General features: G+C 45.0%; 3 protein-coding genes across 3 annotated transcripts in view; 2 read left to right on the top strand and 1 right to left on the bottom strand.

Moving 5' to 3' along the window:
• LOC309564419 (uncharacterized protein) overlaps positions 1 to 24,617 on the top strand; it is a gene marked incomplete at its 3' end in the record, with an annotated part of 909,898 nt that overhangs the window by 567,622 nt on the left and 317,659 nt on the right.
• LOC309562854 (uncharacterized protein) lies at positions 1,300 to 2,314 on the top strand. The gene has a single exon (XM_082267173.1). The coding sequence runs from the start codon at positions 1,472 to 1,474 to the stop codon at positions 2,291 to 2,293; it is 822 nt and encodes a 273-aa protein (XP_082123299.1). The 5' UTR covers positions 1,300 to 1,471; the 3' UTR covers positions 2,294 to 2,314.
• LOC309563480 (uncharacterized protein) lies at positions 11,887 to 24,352 on the bottom strand (the record flags this gene model as incomplete). Its single annotated transcript, XM_082267873.1, is given in 5 exon segments — positions 11,887 to 12,408; positions 12,412 to 13,723; positions 17,482 to 19,903; positions 22,485 to 22,581; positions 24,242 to 24,352. Coding segments are annotated over 5 exon segments (4,464 nt in total).

Below are 24,617 nucleotides of genomic sequence, written 5' to 3' on the forward strand. Positions count from 1 at the left end.
TTTCTTCCCAGATCCACCAGCATTTTCTTCCTGGCAGTAGCACAACGTAAAGCTGTGCATTGCGATGTAAGGAAGGGAGCAGAGAGGACAGAACTCCTTTGCCAGATCCTGTGTTTCTCTGTGCTGCTGCAGAAAGGTCCATCTTTGCACACCCTCCTCTTCTGAGCAGTCTGCAGCAGAGAGGAGGGCAGAACTCCTCCTACAGATCCTGCACCTCTCTGTGCAGCCGCAACACCACCTTGTCTATGCCCCCCCCCCCTGGTCTCAGCATTCAGCAGACTCTGTAAGCTGATTCCAGCCCTCCTCTGGTCCTCCTCCAGACCTTGCAATTTCTTCCCAGATCCATCTTATTCCTGGCAGTAGCACAAGGTAAAGTGTGCATTGCGATGTAAGGAAGGGTGGGTGACTCTTGATTTATGATGGTGGGGGGGCTTTTGACATCTCATGTAAGTGTGTAATGGGTTGTGGGGTGCTCTGGACATCTAATATTACAGATACAATCGGCCCTATGAGGGCAACCATAATGCTGATGTGGCCCGCAATGAAATGTAGTTTGACACCCCTGCTGTAAACCATATGAAAGGTCCATCTCCATTCCTCAATATAACACCATGTTCCCAACAAATGAGGAGGAGATACTGTACACCATATGAAAGGTCCATCTCCATTCCTCAATATAACGTCATGTTCCCAACCAATGAGGAGGAGATACTGTACACCGTATGAAAGGTCCCTCTCCATTCCTCAATATAACGTCATGTTCCCAACAAATGAGGAGGAGATACTGTACACCATATGAAAGGTCCATCTCCATTCCTCAATATAACGTCATGTTCCCAACAAATGAGGAGGAGATACTGGACACCATATGAAAGGTCCATCTCCATTCCTCAATATAACGTCATGTTCCCGACAAATGAGGTGGAGATACTGTACACCATATGAAAGGTCCATCTCCATTCCTCAATATAACGTCATGTTCCCGACAAATGAGGTGGAGATACTGTACACCATATGAAAGGTCCATCTCCATTCCTCAATATAACGTCATGTTCCCAACAAATGAGGAGGAGATACTGTACACCGTATGAAAGGTCCATCTCCATTCCTCAATATAACGTCATGTTCCCAACAAATGAGGAGGAGATACTGTACACCGTATGAAAGGTCCCTCTCCATTCTCACAGTAACAATGTCATCATTGAGCAAACACTGATTGCATAAACTTTCTTGTCCTGGACCAACCTACAGAATATAACACCTGGAAGCTACGTGTGTGGAATACTTACAGTATTTATTTTTAACTTGTTTTCCAACAGATGGACTCTATGCTTGGAATACCAAGGAGAGAAATCCTATTTTACGTACAAATGTTAATGAAGAAGACAATGGCATTATACAATATGCTCCAGTAGATAATAATAGCATTACTCAAAATAAACATCACCTACCTTACACTTTTCATACCCCAATGGATCCCTCTAATCCTGAGGAACCCTCTGATAAATCACATAGTGTTACTCCAGATAATGGAGATAGTTCACTAGATCCATCTAATCCTAAGGAATCTTCTTTAACTGATGGAGTTCACAAAGTGAAGAGTTTATTTACATGCTCAGTGTGTGGGAAATCTTTTACTCGAAAAAGAACTCACCGTGAACACCAGAGATTGCATACGGGCGAGCATCTCTATTCGTGTTCAGAATGTCATAAATGTTTTATTGACAAAGGACATCTTCTTAGACATGAGAGAATTCACACGGGTGAGCGTCCATTTTCATGTTCAGAGTGCGGAAAATGTTTCACACAGAAGGGAGACCTTCATATTCACCAGAGAATCCACACAGGTGAACGGCCTTACTCATGCTCAGAGTGTGGGAAATGTTTTACCGATAAAAAAGTTCTCATTGCACACCAGAAGTATCACACAGGGGAGCGTCCTTTCTCATGTTCAGAGTGCGGGAAATCATTCATTCTTAAAAGTGAACTTGTTAGACACCAGAGAACTCATACTGGTGAGCGTCCTTTCTCATGTTCAGAGTGCGGGAAATGTTTCACTCAGAAAGGAGCCCTTCATAAACACCAGATAATTCACACGCGTGAGCGCCCTTTCACATGTTCAGAGTGTGGAAAGTCTTTTATTGAGAAAGGAAAACTTCTTATACACCAAAGAATTCACACAGGTGAGCTTCCATTCTCCTGTTCAGAGTGTGGGAAGTGTTTTATTGCAAATGCAAAACTTCTTAGACACCAGAGAACTCACCGTGCTAAGGCTGCTTTTTCTTCTCAGTGAAAATATATAATTAAACACCAGGATGCAAGTATCTGCTGATAACATCAGAGAATGTAGTGTGGATGGTGGGAGGAGAGCTGTCGGAGAATGTAGTGTGGATGGTGGGAGGAGAGCTGTCGGAGAATGTAGTGTGGATGGTGGGAGGAGAGCTGTAGGAGAATGTAGTGTGGATGGGGGAGTAGAGCTGTCGGAGAATGTAGTGTGGATGGTGGAGGGGAGCTGTCAGAGGATGTAGTGTGGATGGTGGAGGAGAGCTGTCGGAGAATGTAATGTGGATGGTGGAGGAGAGCTGTCGGAGAATGTAGTGTGGATGGTGGAGGAGAGCTGTCGGAGAATGTAGTGTGGATAATGGAGGAGAGCTGTCGGAGAATATAGTGTGGATGGCGGGAGGAGAGCTGTCGGAGAATGTAGTGTGGATGGTGGGAGGAGAGCTGTCGGAGAATATAGTGTGGATAATGGAGGAGAGCTGTCGGAGAATATAGTGTGGATGGCGGGAGGAGAGCTGTTGGAGAATGTAGTGTGGATGGTGGGAGGAGAGCTGTTGGAGAATGTAGTGTGGATGGTGGGGGGAGAGCTGTTGGAGAATGTAGTGTGGATGGTGGGAGGAGAGCTGTCGGAGAATGTAGTGTGGATGGTGGAGGAGAGCTGTTGGAGAATGTAGTGTGGATGGTGGAGGAGAGCTGTCGGAGAATGTAGTGTGGATGGTGGAGGACAGCTGTCGGAGAATGTAGTGTGGATGGTGGAGGAGAGCTGTTGGAGAATGTAGTGTGGATGGTGGGAGGAGAGCTGTCGGAGAATGTAGTGTGGATGGTGGAGGAGAGCTGTCGGAGAATGTAGCGTGGATGGTGGAGGAGAGCTGTCGGAGAATGTAGCGTGGATGGTGGAGGAGAGCTGTCGGAGAATGTAGTGTGGATGGTGGGAGGAGAGCTGTCGGAGAATGTAGTGTGGATGGTGGAGGAGAGCTGTCGGAGAATGTAGTGTGGATGGTGGAGGAGAGCTGTCGGAGAATGTAGTGTGGATGGTGGAGGAGAGCAGTCGGAGAATGTAGTGTGGATGGTGGAGGAGAGCTGTCGGAGAATGTAGTGTGGATGGTGGGGGGAGAGCTGTCAGAGAATTTAGTGTGGATGGTGGAGGAGAGCTGTCTGAGAATGTAGTGTGGATGGTGGAGGAGAGCTGTCTGAGAATGTAGTGTGGATGGTGGAGAAGAGCTGTCGGAGAATGTAGTGTGGATGGTGGGAGGAGAGCTGTCGGAGAATGTAGTGTGGATGGTGGGGGGAGAGCTGTCGGAGAATGTAGTGTGGATGGTGGAGGAGAGCTGTCGGAGAATGTAGTGTGGATGGTGGAGGAGAGCTGTCGGAGAATGTAGTGTGGATGGTGGGGGGAGAGCTGTCGGAGAATGTAGTGTGGATGGTGGGAGGAGAGCTGTTGGGGAATGTAGTGTGGATGGTGGAGGAGAGCTGTTGGAGAATGTAGTGTGGATGGTGGAGGAGAGCTGTCGGAGAATGTAGTGTGGATGGTGGGAGGAGAGCTGTCGGAGAATGTAGTGTGGATGGTGGAGGAGAGCTGTCGGAGAATGTAGTGTGGATGGTGGGGGGAGAGCTGTTGGAGAATGTAGTGTGGATGGTGGGAGGAGAGCTGTCGGGGAATGTAGTGTGGATGGTGGAGGAGAGCTGTTGGAGAATGTAGTGTGGATGGTGGAGGAGAGCTGTCGGAGAATGTAGTGTGGATGGTGGAGGAGAGCTGTCGGAGAATGTAGTGTGGATGGTGGAGGAGAGCTGTCTGAGAATGTAGTGTGGATGGTGGGAGGAGAGCTGTCGGAGAATGTAGTGTGGATGGTGGAGGAGAGCTGTCGGAGAATGTAGCGTGGATGGTGGGGGGAGAGCTGTCGGAGAATGTAGTGTGGATGGTGGAGGAGAGCTGTCGGAGAATGTAGTGTGGATGGTGGAGGAGAGCTGTCTGAGAATGTAGTGTGGATGGTGGAGAAGAGCTGTCAGAGAATGTAGTGTGGATGGTGGAGGAGAGCTGTCTGAGAATGTAGTGTGGATGGTGGAGAAGAGCTGTCTGAGAATGTAGTGTGGATGGTGGGGGGAGAGCTGTCAAAGAATGTAGTGTAGATGGGAGAGGGAGAGGGTGGAACTGTGGATGAAAATGGTCTTCCAAAAAATACAGTACAGACATTGAGGAAAGAGGTATCACTCTGGGGTTTAGAGATTGTGTTGTGATATGCAGAATCCATGTCCCTACCAGGATGTGGTTACTGTTGAGGGAACAATGTCTTTCCTCAGGACTTTTTTTAATTACAGTGCGAAACTTCAAAATAGTCTAGATTTAATATATGCTGCATCTACTTTCATGCTATATACCAGCCTTTCCCAACCTTTTCAACACAGAGGAACCCTCTAAATAAATTTCTGGTCTCGGGGAACTCCTACTAAAAATTTAAAATCTACAACTCATGACACATTAGTGTGACAGTCAGTGGGAAGAACGCTCCTTACTCTGGTCATCATTGGGAAGAATTACCCCCCTTACAGATAGCTAAAAGGAACAATGGTGTCATTGGGAACTTATCTGAGAGGCAGAAATTGCCCATTGCTCAAGGAAGCCCTAGCAACCTCAGGAGGAGCCCTGGTTGAGAAACCCTGCTCTATACAATATTGGTCGTAGAGTCCTCTAGCAGTGTAAGTAAAGGTTACAATCTGTTGGACAAGTTTGTGTGCTTTGATTAGCTAATGCCTCAGATCTGGACTCTACTCTATACATCGACTCTCTACAGGAAAATTAGTGCGAAGTCCCGGTTGAAAAGAGCAAGTTTCATTCCCTTGAATCCCTTCACAAACTCTGGATAAAGTTTGCATTGTCATACCTCCCAACTTTGACATTTGAGAATGATGGACAACCTGGGATGACAAGTGTGTCTCGTGCTGCGGCATAGTTGACAAAAGGTAGGTCACCAGCACACCAATTATCTCCAGAACGGGTCCAAAGCGTTATTCACCACATCATGGTTACAAAAGCGACGTTTGGGAGCCTCGGAGGACCCCTTCATTAAACATGGGAACTCTTCTATGGCATAGATGTGCGTGGCTAAATTCTACTGAATATTTGCAGACCTCCCAACTTTTTGAAATGTGAATGAAGGTCACCTATTAGCAAAAGCATGTAGGCAGAGGACACACCCCCTGCCACGCCCCTTAAAGGAGAATTATATAAAGAAAATGATTGGTTAAACCAACAAGTGCTTTTTTTTACCACTACTATTCTTTTATACAACATTTTGTTGCCAATAATAAACCTTTGGAGTGAAGTGTGTACAGTTGTGCTTCCTTCCCCCATTGTTCTTCCTGATTTCTCCCCCCGTTCTCCTCCCCCCCCCCCGTTCTCCCTCCTCCTGTTCTTCCTTCTCTTCCCGTTCTCTCCCCCTCCCCGTTCTCCCTCCTCCCCCCATTCTCCTTCCTGCCCCTGTTCTCCCTCCTTTCCCCGGTCTCCCTCCTCCACCCATTCTTCCGTCTCTCCCTGTTCTCCCTACCCCCCCCGCCCCCGTTCTCCCTCTCCCATTCTCCCTCCTCGTTCTCCCTCTTCCCCTCGTTCTCCCTCTTCCCCCCCCGTTCTCCCTCTTCTTTTCCATTCTCCCTCTTCCCCCCTGTTTTCCCTCTTTCCCCCGTTCTCCCACCTCCCCCCTGTTCTCCCACCTTCCCCCCGTTCTCCCACCTCCCCCTCATTCTCCCTCCTACCCCCATTCTCCCTCCTTCCCCCGTTCTCCCTCCTTTCCCTGTTCTCCCTTCTCTCCCCCACCACCCATTCTCCCTCCTCCCCCCTCGTTCTCCCTCCTCTCCCTTGTTCTCCCTCCTCCCCCCGTTCTCCCTCCTCTCCCTTGTTCTCCCTTCTCCCCCCGGTCTCCCTCCTCCCCCTGTTCTCCCTTCTCTCCCCCATTCTCCCTCTTTTTCCCCGGTCTTGCAGGGGCTCTTGTATTTTTTTATGTTTATCTGTGTCTGCAGATTCTCCAGCTGCAGCCAATCAGGAGATGTCTGACATTGACACACAACAGAATCAGGTCCGTATTTGATTAGGTATACATTACAGTGACAGAGCACATTTGCTGAACTGCGGAACCAATGCTGTTTGATTCATTCTGACTGCCATTTCTCCTGCACAGCTCCCGCTATGCAGGAATATCGCAGCAGTGGGGCGCCGCAGAACAATGGGAAGGACTGCAGCACTGCAGGATTTGTGTCATCCTCACAAAACTAGACGAATCCTTTTGTTTCGTTTAGATTTGTTGTTTACATAAATTTGTTTAGTTAAATTTGTTTTCGAAATTCGTTTACTTTATTCGAATTCGAAACGATTCAAATTTTCCTAATTCGATTTAAATTCTATTCGAAATTGAATTTATTTTGTTTAAATTTTGTAAGATAGGTATATTCTTTCTGTTCCATTCTATTGTTCTATTCTATTCTTTTATTTTCTATTTCGGAGTAATTCGGAGGAATTCTACCTCTTCACTGGTCTCGGTGAGGGAGGTTATGTTGGTATCAGTGGATGAAATGGCGCCCCAAGAGCCCTAATAAAAGCAAGCAAAGGGCTCCGGGGCCACAGTTTGGAGACCATAGCTGTAGGCCCTTGGCCTTTTGAGCTTTACACGAGTTGCTATGTTATTGACTGCACTGTGACTCCTCAGCTGCGTCAGAACTGCCTTATCAATGTTATGACGCCCTTATTAGGGATCGACCGATTATTGGCAATGCCGATATATCGGGGGCTGATTTGCACTTTCCCCGATATATCGGAATCGGCCACCAAGGTGACGATATTGCCGATATTTCGGGAAAGTGCTTGTACCGGAGTGATGCCTGCAGCTAGAGGCATCACCCCGGTACCGGCGTCCAAAGCCGATGGTCGGCTGTCTTGTAATGACAACCGATGCGGCTGAGAAGCCTCCCCCCTTCCGCCACCTTCCGTGGCTCGCCCAGGTCTCCTGTCCCACCGGGAGACTTACCTGCACGGCCACCGAAGACCCGATAAAAGCCACATTCGGCTCTGATCGGGTCTCCATGTAAAAACCCGGAAGTGATGTCATGACACCACTTCCGGCTACTCGGCACCAAATTAAAAAAAAATGACGGCATTCAAAACAGCCAAACTTGGCGTTTTGAATGCTTTTAAGTGCAGAGGAGGGGTTTGGGGTCTTTTAGACCCCCAGATCCCTCCACAATAGTACCTGTAAAAAAATAAATAAAAAATAATGTTTTTTTAAATGTCCGAAAATATCGGCCGATATCGATATGCGATGACCACAATATCAGTATCGGCAATAAAAAAACGATATCGGTCGATCACTAGTCTTTATACGCAGTCTGTAAAACTCCTGCCTTTTGCTAAATAAGGAATTAAAAAAACAGGGACTCAGAAGAGTGTATAGGTTGATTTTACAAAATCAGAAGTTTGAAACAAAAACAAATGAATGAAATAAAATAAAAAATATATCAAATTATAAAATAATTAAACATAATTGGCTGGACCGTGAAAAGCCAGTTTCTTCGGGGGAGCAAAAAACAAAAGGACAATGAAGGGCGGCCAATAGTAATCTATTAAGAAAAGGTGACATATAATACTGATTGGTTGCCGTGGGTATACACATTTTCCATTAGAACACACAAATACACGGAACAAAATAATAAATTCAACACTTTTGTTTTTGCCCCCATTTTTCATGAGCTGAACTCAAAGATCTAAGACTTTTTCTATGTACACAAAAGGCCGAGTTCTCAAATCTGTCTAAATCTGTGTTAGTAATCACTTCTCCTTTGCCGAGATAATCCATCCACCTCACAGGTGTGGCATATCAAGATGCTGATTAGACAGCATGATTATTGCACAGGTGTGCCTTAGGCTGGCCACAATAAAAGGCCACTCTAAAATGTGCAGTTTTATCACACAGCACAATGCCACAGATGTTGCAAGTTTTGAGGGAACGTGCAATTGGCATGCTGACTGCAGGAATGTCCACCAGAGCTGTTGTCTGTGAATCAAACGTTAATTTCTCTACCATAAGCCATCTCAAAAGGCCACCACACCAGCCCAGGACCTCCACATCCAGCATCTTCACCTCCAAGATTGTCTGAGACCGGCCACCCGGACAGCTGCTGCAACAATCTGTTTGCATAACCCAAAAATTTCTGCACAAACTGTCAGAAACCGTCTCAGGGAAGCTCATCTGCATGCTCGTCACCCTCATCTTGGTCTTGACCTGACTGCAGTTCATCATCGTAACTGACTTGAGTGGGCAACTGCTCACATTCAATGGCGTCTGGCACTTTGGAGAGGTATTCTCTTCATGGATGAATCCTGGTTTTCACTGTACAGGGCAGATGGCAGACAGCGTGTATGGCGCCGTGAGGGTGAGAGGTTTGCTGATGTCAACGTTGTGGATCAAGTGGCCCATGGTGGTGGTGGTGGTTTTATGGTATGGGCTGGCGTATGTTATGGACAACAAACACAGGTGCATTTTATTGATGCCATTTTGAATGCACAGAGATACCGTGACGAGATGCTGAGGCCCACTCATCCACGACCATCACCTCATGTTGCAGCATGATAATGCACGGCCCCATGTTGCAAGGATCTGTACACAATTCCTGGAAGCTGAAAACATCCCAGTTCTTGCATGGCCAGCATACTCACTGGACATGTCACCTATTGAGCATGTTTGGGATGCTCTGGATCGGCGTATACGTCAGCGTGTTCCAGGTCCTACCTCCAAGATCGTCTGAGACCAGCCACCTGGACAGCTGCTGCAGCAATTGCTTTGCATAACCAAAAGAATTTCTGTACAAACTGTCAGAAACCGTCTCAGGGAAGCTCATCTGCATGCTTGTCGTCCTCATCGGGGTCTTCTGACTGCAGTTCGTATTTGTAACCGACTTGAGTGGGCAAATGCTCACATTGGATGGTGTCTGGCACTTTGGAGAGGCGTTCTCTTCACGGGTGAATCCTGGTTTTCTTAGATCTTTGAGTTAAGCTCATAAAAAATGGGGGCAAGAACAAGTGTTGCGTTTATAATTTTGTTCAGTATAATAAGCAGACTGAGCTCCAGGCTTTGCTCCTTCATCTTCTTCCCTATGTACCGTGGTGGCCATGGCTAATTTCTTCCACCCGTATTGGTATGGTAGTCCATATAATGTCATGATTGCTTGTTGTTTTCTACCATATGCATTGCCAACATATTGCCCAGGTATTGCTATATTTCCCCGTGTATTACCACAGTTTGGTTCTATGGTGCCATTATAGTGCCATCTGTTTCAACACTGTTTATTATGAAGGCCATATTACTAGAATTGAATCCCTAGAGGTGGAAATTGAGTGGAAAGAAATTATCTATCAAAAAGAGTACCAGCACAATCCCCTATAAAATTAAATGCAAACAGTAGACCTAGTCTCACAGGAACCCTGTGGGCGAGGCCAACGAGGATTTACATCAATTAAGAAACCAATTATAAAACATATATATAAATTGTATTAAAGACAATATGATATAACCAACACATAAAGATACAATATCTAAAAGGTGTATTGCAGCACATCCTACAATGCGATGAATTGACACGTTTCACCCATTGTTAGGGCTTCCTCAGGATCCAGATGTGTAGCAAACTTTCTCAAAGAGTATAGATACACCCTGAATGGAAACACCAAAATATAATTCATCGGCCAAGTCACAAAACCTATAATGGTATACTCAAAGATATAGAATGCGTATACACAGGAAAAGGGGAGCTCACAGGCCCCTGCAGAAAAAAAAGTACCAAAACAGGAATAAATGCAAATGAGCATTGAGTGCAAATGCCAAAGGGTTCAAAAAACATATAAATACCAAATATCACCTATGGCCTAAACTACATGTCCAATCAAAGGAAAAGATTTGTGTCACTACACAGCAGAGCAGCACTGACCGGCATTCCTGCTGGCAGCAAAATGGCAGAGTGTCAATTATATTTTGGTGTTTTTATTTGGGGTGTATCTATTCTCTTTGAGAAAGTTTGCTACATATCTGGATCCTGAGGAAACCCAACCTATGGGTGAGATTCGTCGATCCATCATATTGTAGGATCCGATGAGTCTGAATTATTGCCAACAATGAGTGTACAGCTTGTATACCAGTGTAAATTTGCTGTACCCTCAAAATAACTCAACACATAACCATAAATGTCTAAACCGCTGGTAACAAAAGTCAGTACACCTCTAAGGTAAAGTGTCCAAATTGGGCCCAATTGGCCATTTTCCCTCCCCAATGTCATGTGACTCGTTAGTGTTACAAGGTCTCAGGTGTGAATGGAGAGCAGGTGTGTTAAATTTGGTGTTATCGCTCTCACTCTCTCATACTGGTCTCTGGAAATTCAACATGGCACCTCATGGCAAAGAACTCTCTGAGGATCTGAAAAAAAGAATTGTTGCTCTACATAAAGATGGCCTTGGCCAGTGATGGCGAACTTTGGCACCCCAGATGTTTTGGAACTACATTTCCCATGATGCTCCAATACACTGCAGAATGCATGAGCATTATGGGAAATGTAGTTCCAAAACATCTGGAGTGCCAAGGTTTGCCATCACTGGCCGAGGCTATAAGAAGATTGCCAGGACCCTGAAACTGAGCTGCAGCACAGTGGCCAAGACCATACAGCGGTTTATATTTCAATATTTTTATTGAATTTTCATGAAAAAGTCACAACAGTGCAAAGTATGCCGTCAGGTCACGGCCATTAAATAAAGAAATAATACAGCATCTTCAAAACAGTGGATATAAAACTGGAAAAATGTAAACAGTGGGATATTGGCTTAAACTGTAACATAGGTATAGCCCCAAATCCTTCACTCTCAAGGTCGGCTGGCCCGGCCCCCCCCCCCTGGCGCCCCTATGGGAACTTACTGCGCCCAGGTGGGAAGGCGGTCCCCCAACCCCAATGTTGCCTACTTGGCTGGGGGAGGCGTCTACCAACTGACATTCCACAAGAAACCTTTCTGTGCACTAAGCCAGGGCAGAGTCCATGGTCAACGGTAACCTCGGACCAACCATGGTCCTCTGTCATTAAAATCTCTGTGGCAGGCATTAGAACATGTAATCAAAGAAAGATAAAAAGGAAAAGAGATAACAGAGAGAGAGAAAAAAAAGAGGAAAGAGGAAAGAGAGGGGAGTGAAGAGGGAAAGTGGGATCCAGAAATAATGGAAAGAAAGGAAAGAGCAGTAGGAAATGGGTAGAAAAAGGGAGCAGTAGCGGTGAGAAAATGAGGGGTCGGTGTCTAGGCCTTTATCCCCGAATCGGGGTGCACATCCAAGTTATGTGATCCAAAAGGTCAACTGTTCTCCCCACCTAAGGAGGAGCTCAAGATTGTTATATGTTGATTTCTAAAATACTGCTGGCTTGGCGTACTCTCTAGACTTTGACCATTGGAAGTTGGATGGGTCGTTATTTTCTTACAGACCGTTAGGGTACCTGAAAAATGGTGCGCCCCCCCCCCCCCACGTGTCACGGAGCGCAAAAAAGTTTTGCTTTCTTGCTATAACATTTCCCACAATCCCAACCGGAGAAAGGACGCTAACCCGTGTGACTTTTCTGGTGCTTAAGAAGGTGTTGCTTTAACGTGAAACATTCCCCGCACTCTGAACACGAAAAAGGAAGCTCCCCCATGTGAATTTTCTGGTGCGTAAGAAGGTGTTGCTTTAAAGTGAAACATTTCCCGCACTCTGAACACGGGAAAGGGTGCTCACCTGTGTGAATTCTCTTGTGTTTAAGGAGGTTTCCTTGATCGCCAAAGCACTTTCCGCATTCCGAACATGAAAAAGGACGCAACCCCGTGTGAGTTCTCTGATGTCTGAGAAAGTTTCCTTTCTCGCAGAAACGTTTACCGCACTCTGAACATGAGAAAGAAAGCTCTCCTGTGTGACTTTTCTGGTGTGCAAGAAGTCCTCTTTCCCTTGTAAAGCATTTCCCACACTCTGAGCATGAATAAGGCTGTTCATCCGTGTGACAACCCTGATGCTTTTGAAGGTTTTCTTTCTGAGTGTAACATTTCCCGCACTCTAAACAAGAATAAGGACCCTCGCCCGTGTGAATTCTCTAGTGTTTATTAAGGTTTCCTTTTTGACTAAAACATTTCCCACACTCTGAACAAGTAAAAGGACGCTCCCCTGTGTGACTTCTCTGATGTTTAAGAAAGTGTTGTTTAATAATAAAACTCTTCCCGCACTCTGGACATGAAAAAGGACGCTCGCCTGTGTGAATTCTCTGGTGTATAAGAAGGTTTCCTCTCTCACTAAAACATTTCCCGCACTCTAAACATGAAAAAGGACGCTCGCCTGTGTGAGTTCTCTGGTGTTTAAGAAGGCTTCCCTTCTCACTGAAACATTTCCCGCACTCTGAACATGAAAAAGGACGCTCCCCCGTATGAATTTTCTGGTGTGCATGAAGTACTTTTTTCTCTGTAAAACTTTTCCCGCACTCGGAACACGAATAGGGTCGTTCGCCTGTGTGACATCTCTGGTGTTTATGAAGGGCTTGTATCTGAGTAAAACATTTCCCGCACTCTGAACATGAATAGGGGCGTTCACCCGTGTGACATCTCTTGTGTTTATGAAGGGTTTCTTTTTGAGTAAAACTTTTTCCACACTCTGAACATGAATAAGGACGCTCACCCGTATGAATTCTCTGGTGTGAAAGAAAGTGTCCTTTTTGAGTGAAACTTCTCCCGCACTCTGCACATGAATAGGGACGCTCACCTGTGTGAATTCTCTGGTGATAAAGGAGTACATGTTTCAGACTGAAACATTTCCCACAGTCTGAGCACAAGAAAGGCCGCTCGCCTGTGTGACTTTTCAGGTGTGTAAGAAGCGAGCTTTTCTGAGTAAAACTTTTCCCGCACTCTGAACACAAAAAAGGACGTTCCCCCGTGTGAGTTTTCTGATGCTTATGAAGATCTCCTACCTTAATGAAACGTTTCTCACACTCTGAACATGAGAAAGGACGCTCTCCGGTATGAATTCTATGGTGTATAATGAGTAAGTTTTTCTCAGGGAAGCATTTCCCGCACTCTGGGCACGAAAAAGGTCGCTCACGTTTGTGATTTCTAACGTGCGTTAGAAGGGCTTTTCTGTGGGTGAAAGATTTATGACACACCGTACATGACAATGAACTCTCTCCTTCACGGCTTACAGAAGATTCCTGGAGAATAGATGGATCTATGGATCTCTCCGTACTGTGAGATTTCAGGTGGATATCTGAAGTCATAGTGTAGGACTGATCAAAAGATTCCTGGGGAATAGATGGATCTATGGATCTCTCCGTACTATGAGATTTCAGATGAATATCTGAAGTCATAGTGCAGGACTGATCAGAAGATTCCTGGAGAATAGATGGATCTATGGATCTGTCCGTACTGTGAGATCTCAGATGGATATCTGAAGTCATAGTGTAGGATTGATCAGAAGATTCCTGGAGAATAGATGGCCACTCTAAAATGTGCAGTTTTATCACACAGCACAATGCCACAGATGTTGCAAGTTTTGAGGGAACGTGCAATTGGCATGCTGACTGCAGGAATGTCCACCAGAGCTGTTGTCTGTGAATCATACGTTAATTTCTCTACCATAAGCCATCTCAAAAGGCCACCACACCAGCCCAGGACCTCCACATCCAGCATCTTCACCTCCAAGATTGTCTGAGACCGGCCACCCGGACAGCTGCTGCAACAATCTGTTTGCATAACCCAAAAATTTCTGCACAAACTGTCAGAAACCGTCTCAGGGAAGCTCATCTGCATGCTCGTCACCCTCATCTGGGTCTTGACCTGACTGCAGTTCATCATCGTAACTGACTTGAGTGGGCAACTGCTCACATTCAATGGCGTCTGGCACTTTGGAGAGGTATTCTCTTCATGGATGAATCCTGGTTTTCACTGTACAGGGCAGATGGCAGACAGCGTGTATGGCGCCGTGAGGGTGAGAGGTTTGCTGATGTCAACGTTGTGGATCAAGTGGCCCATGGTGGTGGTGGTTTTATGGTATGGGCTGGCGTATGTTATGGACAACAAACACAGGTGCATTTTATTGATGCCATTTTGAATGCACAGAGATACCGTGACGAGATGCTGAGGCCCACTCATCCACGACCATCACCTCATGTTGCAGCATGATAATGCACGGCCCCATGTTGCAAGGATCTGTACACAATTCCTGGAAGCTGAAAACATCCCAGTTCTTGCATGGCCAGCATACTCACTGGACATGTCACCTATTGAGCATGTTTGGGATGCTCTGGATCGGCGTATACGTCAGCGTGTTCCAGGTCCTACCTCCAAGATCGTCTGAGACCAGCCACCTGGACAGCTGCTGCAGCAATTGCTTTGCATAACCAAAAGAATTTCTGTACAAACTGTCAGAAACCGTCTCAGGGAAGCTCATCTGCATGCTTGTCGTCCTCATCGGGGTCTTCTGACTGCAGTTCGTATTTGTAACCGACTTGAGTGGGCAAATGCTCACATTGGATGGTGTCTGGCACTTTGGAGAGGCGTTCTCTTCACGGGTGAATCCTGGTTTTCTTAGATCTTTGAGTTAAGCTCATAAAAAATGGGGGCAAGAACAAGTGTTGCGTTTATAATTTTGTTCAGTATAATAAGCAGACTGAGCTCCAGGCTTTGCTCCTTCATCTTCTTCCCTATGTACCGTGGTGGCCATGGCTAATTTCTTCCACCCGTATTGGTATGGTAGTCCATATAATGTCATGATTGCTTGTTGTTTTCTACCATATGCATTGCCAACATATTGCCCAGGTATTGCTATATTTCCCCGTGTATTACCACAGTTTGGTTCTATGGTGCCATTATAGTGCCATCTGTTTCAACACTGTTTATTATGAAGGCCATATTACTAGAATTGAATCCCTAGAGGTGGAAATTGAGTGGAAAGAAATTATCTATCAAAAAGAGTACCAGCACAATCCCCTATAAAATTAAATGCAAACAGTAGACCTAGTCTCACAGGGAAGACCCTGTGGGCGAGGCCAATGAGGATTTACATCAATTAAGAAACCAATTATAAAAAATATATATAAATTGTATTAAAGACAATATGATATAACCAACACATAAAGATACAATATCTAAAAGGTGTATTGCAGCACATCCTACAATGCGATGAATTGACACGTTTCACCCATTGTTAGGGCTTCCTCAGGATCCAGATGTGTAGCAAACTTTCTCAAAGAGTATAGATACACCCTGAATGGAAACACCAAAATATAATTCATTGGCCAAGTCACAAAACCTATAATGGTATACTCAAAGATATAGAATGCGTATACACAGGAAAAGGGGAGCTCACAGGCCCCTGCAGAAAAAAAAGTACCAAAACAGGAATAAATGCAAATGAGCATTGAGTGCAAATGCCAAAGGGTTCAAAAAACATATAAATACCAAATATCACCTATGGCCTAAACTACATGTCCAATCAAAGGAAAAGATTTGTGTCACTACACAGCAGAGCAGCACTGACCGGCATTCCTGCTGGCAGCAAAATGGCAGAGTGTCAATTATATTTTGGTGTTTTTATTTGGGGTGTATCTATTCTCTTTGAGAAAGTTTGCTACATATCTGGATCCTGAGGAAACCCAACCTATGGGTGAGATTCGTCGATCCATCATATTGTAGGATCCGATGAGTCTGAATTATTGCCAACAATGAGTGTACAGCTTGTATAACAGTGTAAATTTGCTGTACCCTCAAAATAACTCAACACATAACCATAAATGTCTAAACCGCTGGTAACAAAAGTCAGTACACCTCTAAGGTAAAGTGTCCAAATTGGGCCCAATTGGCCATTTTCCCTCCCCAATGTCATGTGACTCGTTAGTGTTACAAGGTCTCAGGTGTGAATGGAGAGCAGGTGTGTTAAATTTGGTGTTATCGCTCTCACTCTCTCATACTGGTCTCTGGAAATTCAACATGGCACCTCATGGCAAAGAACTCTCTGAGGATCTGAAAAAAAGAATTGTTGCTCTACATAAAGATGGCCTTGGCCAGTGATGGCGAACTTTGGCACCCCAGATGTTTTGGAACTACATTTCCCATGATGCTCCAATACACTGCAGAATGCATTAGCATTATGGGAAATGTAGTTCCAAAACATCTGGAGTGCCAAGGTTTGCCATCACTGGCCGAGGCTATAAGAAGATTGCCAGGACCCTGAAACTGAGCTGCAGCACAGTGGCCAAGACCATACAGCGGTTTATATTTCAATATTTTTATTGAATTTTCATGAAAAAGTCACAACAGTGCAAAGTATGCCGTCAGGTCACGGCCATTAAATAAAGAAATAATACAGCATCTTCAAAACAGTGGATATAAAACTGGAAAAATGTAAACAGTGGGATATTGGCTTAAACTGTAACATAGGTATAGCCCCAAATCCTTCACTCTCAAGGTCGGCTGGCCCGGCCCCCCCCCCCCCGGCGCCCCTATGGGAACTTACTGCGCCCAGGTGGGAAGGCGGTCCCCCAACCCCAATGTTGCCTACTTGGCTGGGGGAGGCGTCTACCAACTGACATTCCACAAGAAACCTTTCTGTGCACTAAGCCAGGGCAGAGTCCATGGTCAACGGTAACCTCGGACCAACCATGGTCCTCTGTCATTAAAATCTCTGTGGCAGGCATTAGAACATGTAATCAAAGAAAGATAAAAAGGAAAAGAGATAACAGAGAGAGAGAAAAAAAAGAGGAAAGAGGAAAGAGAGGGGAGTGAAGAGGGAAAGTGGGATCCAGAAATAATGGAAAGAAAGGAAAGAGCAGTAGGAAATGGGTAGAAAAAGGGAGCAGTAGCGGTGAGAAAATGAGGGGTCGGTGTCTAGGCCTTTATCCCCGAATCGGGGTGCACATCCAAGTTATGTGATCCAAAAGGTCAACTGTTCTCCCCACCTAAGGAGGAGCTCAAGATTGTTATATGTTGATTTCTAAAATACTGCTGGCTTGGCGTACTTTCTAGACTTTGACCATTGGAAGTTGGATGGGTCGTTATTTTCTTACAGACCGTTAGGGTACCTGAAAAATGGTGCGCCCCCCCCCCCCCCCACGTGTCACGGAGCGCAAAAAAGTTTTGCTTTCTTGCTATAACATTTCCCACAATCCCAACCGGAGAAAGGACGCTAACCCGTGTGACTTTTCTGGTGCTTAAGAAGGTGTTGCTTTAACGTGAAACATTCCCCGCACTCTGAACACGAAAAAGGAAGCTCCCCCATGTGAATTTTCTGGTGCGTAAGAAGGTGTTGCTTTAAAGTGAAACATTTCCCGCACTCTGAACACGGGAAAGGGTGCTCACCTGTGTGAATTCTCTTGTGTTTAAGGAGGTTTCCTTGATCGCCAAAGCACTTTCCGCATTCCGAACATGAAAAAGGACGCAACCCCGTGTGAGTTCTCTGATGTCTGAGAAAGTTTCCTTTCTCGCAGAAACGTTTACCGCACTCTGAACATGAGAAAGAAAGCTCTCCTGTGTGACTTTTCTGGTGTGCAAGAAGTCCTCTTTCCCTTGTAAAGCATTTCCCACACTCTGAGCATGAATAAGGCTGTTCATCCGTGTGACAACCCTGATGCTTTTGAAGGTTTTCTTTCTGAGTGTAACATTTCCCGCACTCTAAACAAGAATAAGGACCCTCGCCCGTGTGAATTCTCTGGTGTTTATTAAGGTTTCCTTTTTGACTAAAACATTTCCCACACTCTGAACAAGTAAAAGGACGCTCCCCTGTGTGACTTCTCTGATGTTTAAGAAAGTGTTGTTTAATAATAAAACTCTTCCCGCACTCTGGACATGAAAAAGGACGCTCGCCTGTGTGAATTCTCTGGTGTATAAGAAGGTTTCCTCTCTCACTAAAACATTTCCCGCACTCTAAACATGAAAAAGGACGCTCGCCTGTGTGAGTTCTCTGGTGTTTAAGAAGGCTTCCCTTCTCACTGAAACATTTCCCGCACTCTGAACATGAAAAAGGACGCTCCCCCGTATGAATTTTCTGGTGTGCATGAAGTACTTTTTTCTCTGTAAAACTTTTCCCGCACTCGGAACACGAATAGGGTCGTTCGCCTGTGTGACATCTCTGGTGTTTATGAAGGGCTTGTATCTGAGTAAAACATTTCCCGCACTCTGAACATGAATAGGGGCGTTCACCCGTGTGACATCTCTTGTGTTTATGAAGGGTTTCTTTTTGAGTAAAACTTTTTCCACACTCTGAACATGAATAAGGACGCTCACCCGTATGAATTCTCTGGTGTGAAAGAAAGTGTCCTTTTTGAGTGAAACTTCTCCCGCACTCTGCACATGAATAGGGACGCTCACCTGTGTGAATTCTCTGGTGATAAAGGAGTACATGTTTCAGACTGAAACATTTCCCACAGTCTGAGCACAAGAAAGGCCGCTCGCCTGTGTGACTTTTCAGGTGTGTAAGAAGCGAGCTTTTCTGAGTAAAACTTTTCCCGCACTCTGAACACAAAAAAGGACGTTCCCCCGTGTGAGTTTTCTGATGCTTATGAAGATCTCCTACCTTAATGAAACGTTTCTCACACTCTGAACATGAGAAAGGACGCTCTCCGGTATGAATTCTATGGTGTATAATGAGTAAGTTTTTCTCAGGGAAGCATTTCCCGCACTCTGGGCACGAAAAAGGTCGCTCACGTTTGTGATTTCTAACGTGCGTTAGAAGGGCTTTTCTGTGGGTGAAAGATTTATGACACACCGTACATGACAATGAACTCTCTCCTTCACGGCTTACAGAAGATTCCTGGAGAATAGATGGATCTATGGATCTCTCCGTACTGTGAGATTTCAGGTGGATATCTGAAGTCATAGTGTAGGACTGATCAAAAGATTCCTGGGGAATAGATGGATCTATGGATCTCTCCGTACTATGAGATTTCAGATGAATATCTGAAGTCATAGTGCAGGACTGATCAGAAGATTCCTGGAGAATAGATGGATCTATGGATCTGTCCGTACTGTGAGATCTCAGATGGATATCTGAAGTCATAGTGTAGGATTGATCAGAAGATTCCTGGAGAATAGATGGATCTATGGATCTCTCCATACTGTGAGATCTCAGATGGATATCTGAAGTCATAGTGTAGGACTGATCAGAAGATTCCTGGAGAATAGATGGATCTATGGATCCTTCCGTACTGTGAGATCTCAGATGGATATCTGAAGTCATAGTGCAGGACTGATCAGAAGATTCCTGGAGAATAGATGGATCTATGGATCTCTCCGTACTGTGAGATCTCAGATGGATATCTGAAGTCATAATGTAGGACTGATCAGAAGATTCCTGGAGAATAGATGGATCTATGGATCTCTCCGTACTGTGAGATCTCAGATGGATATCTGAAGTCATAGTGTAGGACTGATCAGAAGATTCTTCTGGATTAGAGGGATCCATTGATCCCCCCAATCGGTAATGTCTGTGATATACATTTGGAGTAACGGGATTCACTCCTGGAGAATATTGTACAATGTTATTGTCTTCTGTATTGTAATCTGAAGATGAAATAAGCCGTTCCTCAGAGGTATTCCGGACATTGTGTCCACCTGAAAAACAATTTTACAATAAACGTTATAAGTGATCCAAACCTTCCATTTAGAAGTTATATATGATGGTCCAGCACTAAATGTTTTATAAGAGCTCTGACATGAAATTGGGGGCAATTAGGACAGAAAAATATGAATACGAGCCAGATAAAGGATACAATACACCCCAAATACGATGGGTAACATTGGACATTGATGATATTGTTATTGTGAGACCAGAGATAGACCTTCTTCCACCTCATTTGTTGGGAACATGATGTTATATTGAGGAATGGAGATGGACCTTTCATATGGTGTACAGTATCTCCTCCTCATTTGTTGGGAACATGACGTTATATTGAGGAATGGAGATGGACCTTTCATATGGTGTACAGTATCTCCTCCTCATTTGTTGGGAACATGGCGTTATATTGAGGAATGGAGATGGACCTTTCATATGGTGTACAGTATCTCCTCCTCATTTGTTCGACACATAACAATATATTGAGGAATGTAGATGGACCTTTCATATGGTGTACAGTATCTCCTCATTTGTTGGGAACATGACGTTATATTTAGGAATAGAGATGGACCTTTCATATGGTGTACAGTATCTCCTCCTCATTTGTTGGGAACATGACGTTATATTTAGGAATAGAGATGGACCTTTCATATGGTGTACAGTATCTCCTCCTCATTTGTTGGGAAGATGACGTTATATTGAGGAATGGAGATGGACCTTTCATATGGTGTACAGTATCTCCTTCTCATTTGTTGGGAACCTGACAGTATATTGAGGAATGGAGATGGACCTTTCATATGGTGTACAGTATCTCCTCCTCATTTGTTGGGAACATGACGTTATATTGAGGAATAGAGATGGACCTTTCATATGGTGTACAGTACCTCCTCCTCATTTGTTCGACACATAACAATATATTGAGGAATGGAGATGGACCTTTCATATTGTGTACAGTATATCATCATTTGTTGGGAACATGACGTTATATTGAGGAATGGAGATGGACCTTTCATATGGTGTACAGTATCTCCTCATTTGTTGGGAACATGACGTTACATTGAGCGATGGAGATGGACCTTTCCTATGGTGTACAGTATCTCCTCGTCATTTGTTATGAAGATGACATTATCTTGAAGAATAGAGATGGACCTTCATATGGTGTACAGTGTCTCCTCCTCATTTGTTGGGAACATGACGTTATATTTAGGAATAGAGATGGACCTTTCATATGGTGTACAGTATCTTCTCCTCATTTGTTGGGAACATGACATTATATTGAGGAATGGAGATGGACATTTCATATGGTGTACAGTGTCTCCTCCTCAATCGTTGGGAACGCGACATTATATTGAAGAATGGAGATGGACCTTTCATATAATGTACAGTATCTTCTCATTTGTTGGGAACTTGACTACTGAAGAATGGAGATGGCACTTTATTTTGGTGTACATCTACGATGCTCAGCTTACCAGATATAGAGGGCTTAAGTAAAATACCAAATGGCTGCTTTAATATATAGTATATGTGATGCTACAGAAAACTTAGAGAATTCGGACATGCTCTAGGACAGTGGTCCCCAACCTCCCTGGAACCAGGGAGCGGCCTCAGTGACAACAACCCCTTCATGGACCGGGAGCTGGTTGTCGGTGCTGCCTGTTACCTTCGGGGGGTGCAGCCTGTTACCTCCAGAGGGTGTGGGCATGTGTAGCCTGCAGGCTGGCCCAACACTCCTCCCTCCTCTTCTCCTTCCCCCACTTCCCTATCCTCTCCATAGGTAAAGTGGCCACAGAGAGGGAGGAAGGGGAGTAGTGGTGCTAGGAGAAAGGGGGTAGTGCTGCTAGGTACATGGGTGCTCAACGTGTGGCCCTTCAGCTGTTGCGGAACTACAAATTCTATGAGGCATTGCAAGGCTGACAGTTACAAGCATGACTCCCAAAGGCAGAGGCATGATGGGACAGTTGGGAGAAGGGGAGGTGGCGTACTCTGGTGGTGGGAGGGTGGCAGTGCTATCTCGTCTGCCACCCAGCCACGCAGCCCGGACCTCAACAGGGGTTGAGGCGCCCTGCTCAAGAACATGGTCAGAGTCGTAATATGTTGATCTGGATTGTCATCATATATTGGATCGAATCAGGAAAGAATTCTTTAATCCAGATTGGGGAAAATTAGTTTGAAAACTTTATACAGGTTTTCTTTATTTATGTGCATAAACTGCTGTTTTTTTTATTTTTTTGTGGGTAAACCTCATATGTCCTTTTTTTCAAACCTTGTAAAAATGTAAATACATTATTACGTACTTGTGTCCATATGTAGAGAAGATTCCTCCTGTTTACTTTCCATAATCATCTCCCCCTCCATAGACTGCTGATCTCCACTCACCAACCTCTCTTCTTCTTCCTCTTTAACCTCAACTTTGAGGTCTTCCAGTTCTTCACCCTGAACCCCAAAGATGATGGAATAGATTCGTAAAAAGGAACAAGAGATGACATAGAAGAATGTCTTAGAAGCTGAGCTCTAGTTGCTCAGTTCCATTTACCTGATCATGAAGAGGGAGGCTCTGATCTTTCAAAGAATAAAATGAACCCAGATGACCACCCTCCTTCATAGACGGCTGATCTCCCCTCACAAACATTGGTTCTTCTTTTTTAACTTCAGGTTTGATGTCTTTCAGTTCTTCACCCTAAACCCCAGAGAAGATGGAATACATTTATAAAAAGGAACAAGTTACAAAGAAGAATGTCCTCTCTGAGCTTAGAATAAATTTTTGGATCGACATGCTCAGTCCCACCTACCTGATGATGGTGAGGGATGGTGTGATCCTCCTCTGTGGAATCCCGGCAATACAGAGGATGGAGACATCTCTCTGGTGGGTTCCCATTACTGGATCCATCTATTTGATGATGGTGAGGGATGGTGTGACCTTCCTGTGTGGAATCCCGGGAATACAGAGGACGGAGACATCTCTCTGGTGGGTTTCCATTACTGGATCCATCTACCTGATGATGGTGAGGGATGGTGTGATCTTCCTGTGTGGAATCCCGGCAATACAGAGGACTGGGACATCTCTCTGGTGGGTTTCCATTACTGGATCCATCTACCTGATGATGGTGAGGGATGGTGTGATCTTCCTGTGTGGAATCCCGGCAATACAGAGGATTGGGACATCTCTCTGGTGGGTTTCCATTACTGGATCCATCTACCTGATGATGGTGAGGGATGGTGTGATCTTCCTGTGTGGAATCCCGGCAATACAGAGGATTGGGACATCTCTCTGGTGGGTTCCTATTGCTGGATCCATCTACCTGATGATGGTGAGGGATGGTGTGATCTTCCTCTGTGGAGTCCCGGGAATACAGAGAACGGGGACATCTCTCTGGTGGGTTCCCATTACTGGATCCATCTGTAGGAAACACACACACTGACTGAATACATTGTTTCTATGTGTTTATCAGATGATGGGGGATCTAGGTGGAGCCTCCGTACTGCTCTCTTCTTTACAATAAAGTCTCCTCTTACCCGGTGATGTGAGGGGCGGCTGATTCTCCATCATGACGTCCTTGTAGAGATCCTTGTGTTCTTCTAAATACTCCCACTCCTCCATGGAGAAATAGACAGTGACATCCTGACACCTTATAGGAACCTGACACACACAATGATACAGTCACCATCCAGACACATCCCTTGTCTGTTACTGGATAATGTCCCAGAATTCCCGGCACCGCTCACCTCTCCTGTCAGGAGATCAATGATCTTGTTGGTGACTTCTAGAATCTTCTTGGCACTGGTTACCTCTGTTGTCAGGCAGTGAGGTGGAGGCACTGTGATGGGTGATGTCCCATGAAGACAGCTGCAGGCTGTTAATAGATCACCAGATATTTTCTTCACTACTTTATAATCCTGAGTATAGAGAGAGAAGATATTGTCGCTAAAGACTTCCCAGAATCCTCCTCACCTCCCCATTCAAATTTCTATTTTATTTGCAGAGACAAGACCTATCTTGCACAGTTTGTCCTGTCATATCCTCCAAACATGTAAAAGCCCAAATAATTAAATTCGCCCTCTCCACCATTCAAACTACATTTTCTGACAGCGTTCCCCTCACTGTCCCCACACAAGTTGTTGTAGACAAAAGCTCCACTGAAGATAAAAAGACAACACAGTGACTATGGAGGAAGAGGACGGAACATGAAGGGGGGGTTACTGGGTGTAAATATAAAATAATATCTTATTACCTCCTCTGCTGCCACTTCCAGCAATGTCTCCTCTCTACTTCCTCCCAAACTACTGTGTGACCAGCAACCGCTTTGTATAGCATAAAATACTTCCTGTCTGACCTTTACCTCACTTCCTGTCTGTGCGTTCCACCGATAGCTGAGATCACCATCTTTTGGAGAATAAAAGAACTGCTTCTTGTGTGTTTTTGTTTTCTTCCTCAATACCTCTTGGTGCATTCTTATGTTTTGTAACCTAAATTATATCACATTTGAAATCGAAACATTTAAAGTCCCACCACTTCCAAAATAATGTCTATGGTAACGCCCCCCCCATCATCCACACTACATTCTCCGACAGCTCTCCTCCACCATCCACACTACATTCTCCGACATCTCTCCTCCACCATCCACACTACATTCTCTGACAGCTCTTCTCCCACCACCCACACTTCCTTCTCCGACAGCTCTCCTCCACCATCCACAATACATTCTCCGACAGCTC

The sequence above is a fragment of the Pelophylax lessonae genome (assembly GCF_965119305.1).
Source record: "Pelophylax lessonae genome assembly, chromosome: 9".
Lineage (NCBI taxonomy): Eukaryota > Metazoa > Chordata > Amphibia > Anura > Ranidae > Pelophylax > Pelophylax lessonae.